Here is a 3,054-nt window from a genome sequence, read left to right on the forward strand (position 1 = left end):
TGCGCCCCTCTGCCCGGCCCCACTCCGGGCCTCAGGCCCCCGGACGCCGAGCCGCCGCCGCCTTCGCTTCAGACGCTGACCCCACCGCCGACTCTGCAGCAGTCGGCTCCGCCCGGCGGCGAGCGGCGCCTTCCAACCCCGGGTAACCTACGCTGCTGCGGGCTTGGCAGGAAGCCAGGCCCCGACATTTTTTTGGGGGGTTGGGGGTTGTGAGCACCAGGCCAGTTCACCCACGGACCCCTTCTTTGCCTTGAGAAAAGGGAACTGGGGTGCCGCTGGGCCTGGTTCCTTCCGGGGATGGGAGACATCCGGGAGGAGTAGTGGGGCCTTAGTGTTGGTTTTCGGTTTTCCTGGAGCTGGGGGGGTGGGCACCCAGAGGAAGATGGGAATACCCCTCGCCGCTCAGGAACCTTCCCCCGTCCCCGACGCCCCTCCTGCCTCCGCTGCCTGCGCCTGCACTAAGCCACCCTGCAGATCCAGCGGGCCATAGAAAATTGGATTCTGCTCACGGACCTGGTGGGGGTAGGGGGTGGGGGCGGGTTACTGGGAGGGGGCGTGAGTGCGTGCTTTTCTGCTCTGACTGTAGCTTGTAGGGAGACCTGATTTCAAGAAGTCTTTAGGAACCACAGGCCACCGCAAGAGTCATGGAATCCGATTTCAACCTGTCCATTTATAAGGGACTGGCCATGTTCCTTTATTGTATGGCTATTGTCTTGTACCATATATGGCTTGAAATCGGTAGGTCGTTAGCTAGAATTTGAGAATTCTTCAACATACAGAGATTCTGGGAGCAAGAATTCGACTATCGGTAACAGAGGCACTTTGCTTCCATAAGGTCCACTTGGGCCAAGGAAAAGGAAGGGCTGGTGTTACAGTAAAGATGCCTATCCGAGTGCAGGAGTAGAGGGGAAAGTGCATCATCATTAATTTTCTGCAGTTTTGAGGGGCTCCCAGGAAAGTGGAGGTCTCAAAAATGGATTTGGGCAAGGCATTTCTTTGTGTGTTTTTCTGTTCCTCAAGCTTCTGCAAAACCTTGGAATTACTTTAATATTCTCTCTTCGCCTCTTTTCAGTGAGTAGTGCCTTTTAGGTTTCATTTCCTCCTTCCTCTGCATAGTTCAGGCCCTCATCTTCACACCAAGATTCCTGCAGCTAAGCTCTTCTCAACTTTATATCCTTACTCGTGTTCACCTCTTTATCCTGGAATTCAAAGGATTTATCAACTGTAACCATATCTTACCTAGTCAGTCTTTTATATATTCAGACTGTGCCTCAGCTCTTTCCCCCCAGATTCACTGTTCTGCCTGCATACATGATGTTTTTCCCATTTGCTAATCCCAGTAGAGTCATTTCTTCAAGTCTCCTATCCATTACCTGACCTGCCCATAAAGAACTCTGTTCTACTTTAAATTCCTTGACCACTCAATGTTGTATAACCTTATATATACTGAATGAAATAATGTTTACAAGAGTTCTTTTATAAAGAGCCCTCAAAAGCCGGGGCGATAGGTGTTTTTTTGTGTTTTTTTTTTTCTTCCATGGCTCATGCAGATACCCAAAGACAGTAATCTTTTTGGGTCTCACTTCTACAAAATGGAGTTACTACTTGCCTATCTTTTTTTGAGGACCCCTTGACATAGCTGCAAAAAATATGCTGAGAAGCATAAGGTGGTAGGTTTATGTAAATACTTCATTTCTTCAATGCTAACCTTTAGATTAATTCTGTTGTAATTCGCGCTACAGCAATTGCTTAATAAATGATTGTTGAATGGATTAGGAAACCTGGGTATGGCAGGGTACTAAAATGGGGCCACTGTCTTTTAATTTTAAAATCTAATTTTTGCAAAGATCTTGCAAATTAGTTTTCTGGTCTTTTATGATAAAGTAAGATAAAATATTTGTAAAGATTGATCACTTATATTTCTTAATGCTTACTGGAATATAGTTCTGACATGAAAGAAATACAAAGTATTAATGATTAATTATTTGATGCTTTGGCATAAGTGAAAGATATCTTCTGCATTAAAAGGGAAGAATGGAGACGGTGTTAGTTGCTGTACAAATGGAAGGGATAAAGCCAACTAATGAAAAAGTGAGTTTAGAAATTAGTGACTTCATCTTATAACATCCCAGTTGTTATTTCAAGAGTTGCAAACTCAGAATGATCAAGAAACAGCTTTCACCTTACTTTTAAAAAGATACGTGAAATAGGTTGAGCAACCGTAATCCAAAAATCTAAAATCTGAGGTGCCCTGATGCTTTTTGAGTGCCAACATAACGTTCAAAGGAAATACTCATTGGAGCATTTCTAATTTGGGGTGAGGGATGTTCAGCTAGTAGGTATAATGCCAGTATTCCAAAATCCAAAACACTTCTGCTCACACATTTGAAATGAGGGATATTCAATCTGTATAGCACTTCTTGTGGAAAGATTATAAAATTTGTATAAAATCTGTAAAAATTGTATTGGGTACTAGGTGGACACCAGGCATGGAAGGGGTTTGCTGACCCCAGGGAGATATGCTTGTAAACAGAGTATGAGACCAGATGCAAAGCAGTTAATAAATTATGACTTGAGAGTTGGTGAATAACTTCTGGGTTGAGGTAGCATTTTAGGGGAGTCTTGAATAATGTTTGGAAGGCAGCACATTTCAGTCCCAGAGAAACTGCTAGAGCAGATATCAGAAAACCCACAAATTAAGGAGAGAATAATTTAATATAACTGGATTGTAGTGGAAGGTGGAAATGGGAAAATAAATTGGGACATTGAAAATAAATTGAAAGACATTGGATTAGTAGCAAGGAGCCACTGTAGAGTTTTGAGGGTGTCTTAGCCTGATATAACCTGGAAGCACAACCTCATATAGTAGTGGGAGGCAAGGATTAAAATTATCATCCACTGTTAAAAAGAGGTTTGCATTTTAATTTTTTTAAAAAACCTGTTTCCAGCTGGGCTCGGTGGCTCAGCCTGTAATCCCGCGCCTTTGGGAGGCTTAGGTGAGTGGATTGCCTGAGACCGCGGGTTTGAGACCCGCCTGGGCAGGCGAGACCTCAT

General features: G+C 44.1%; 1 protein-coding gene across 1 annotated transcript in view; it reads left to right on the top strand.

The window, feature by feature from the left end:
- The window catches only part of AKIRIN1 (akirin 1), a 14,850-nt gene that overhangs the window by 507 nt on the left and 11,289 nt on the right, over nucleotides 1-3,054 (top strand). Inside the window, exon 2 of the mRNA XM_008064422.2 lies at nucleotides 1-142. Within this exon, the coding sequence (XP_008062613.1) occupies nucleotides 1-142 (142 nt within the window). The remainder of the gene's footprint in view (nucleotides 143-3,054) is intronic.

The sequence above is a fragment of the Carlito syrichta genome, unplaced genomic scaffold (genome assembly GCF_000164805.1).
Source record: "Carlito syrichta isolate Samal-C Ts95f unplaced genomic scaffold, Tarsius_syrichta-2.0.1 Scaffold307331, whole genome shotgun sequence".
Lineage (NCBI taxonomy): Eukaryota > Metazoa > Chordata > Mammalia > Primates > Tarsiidae > Carlito > Carlito syrichta.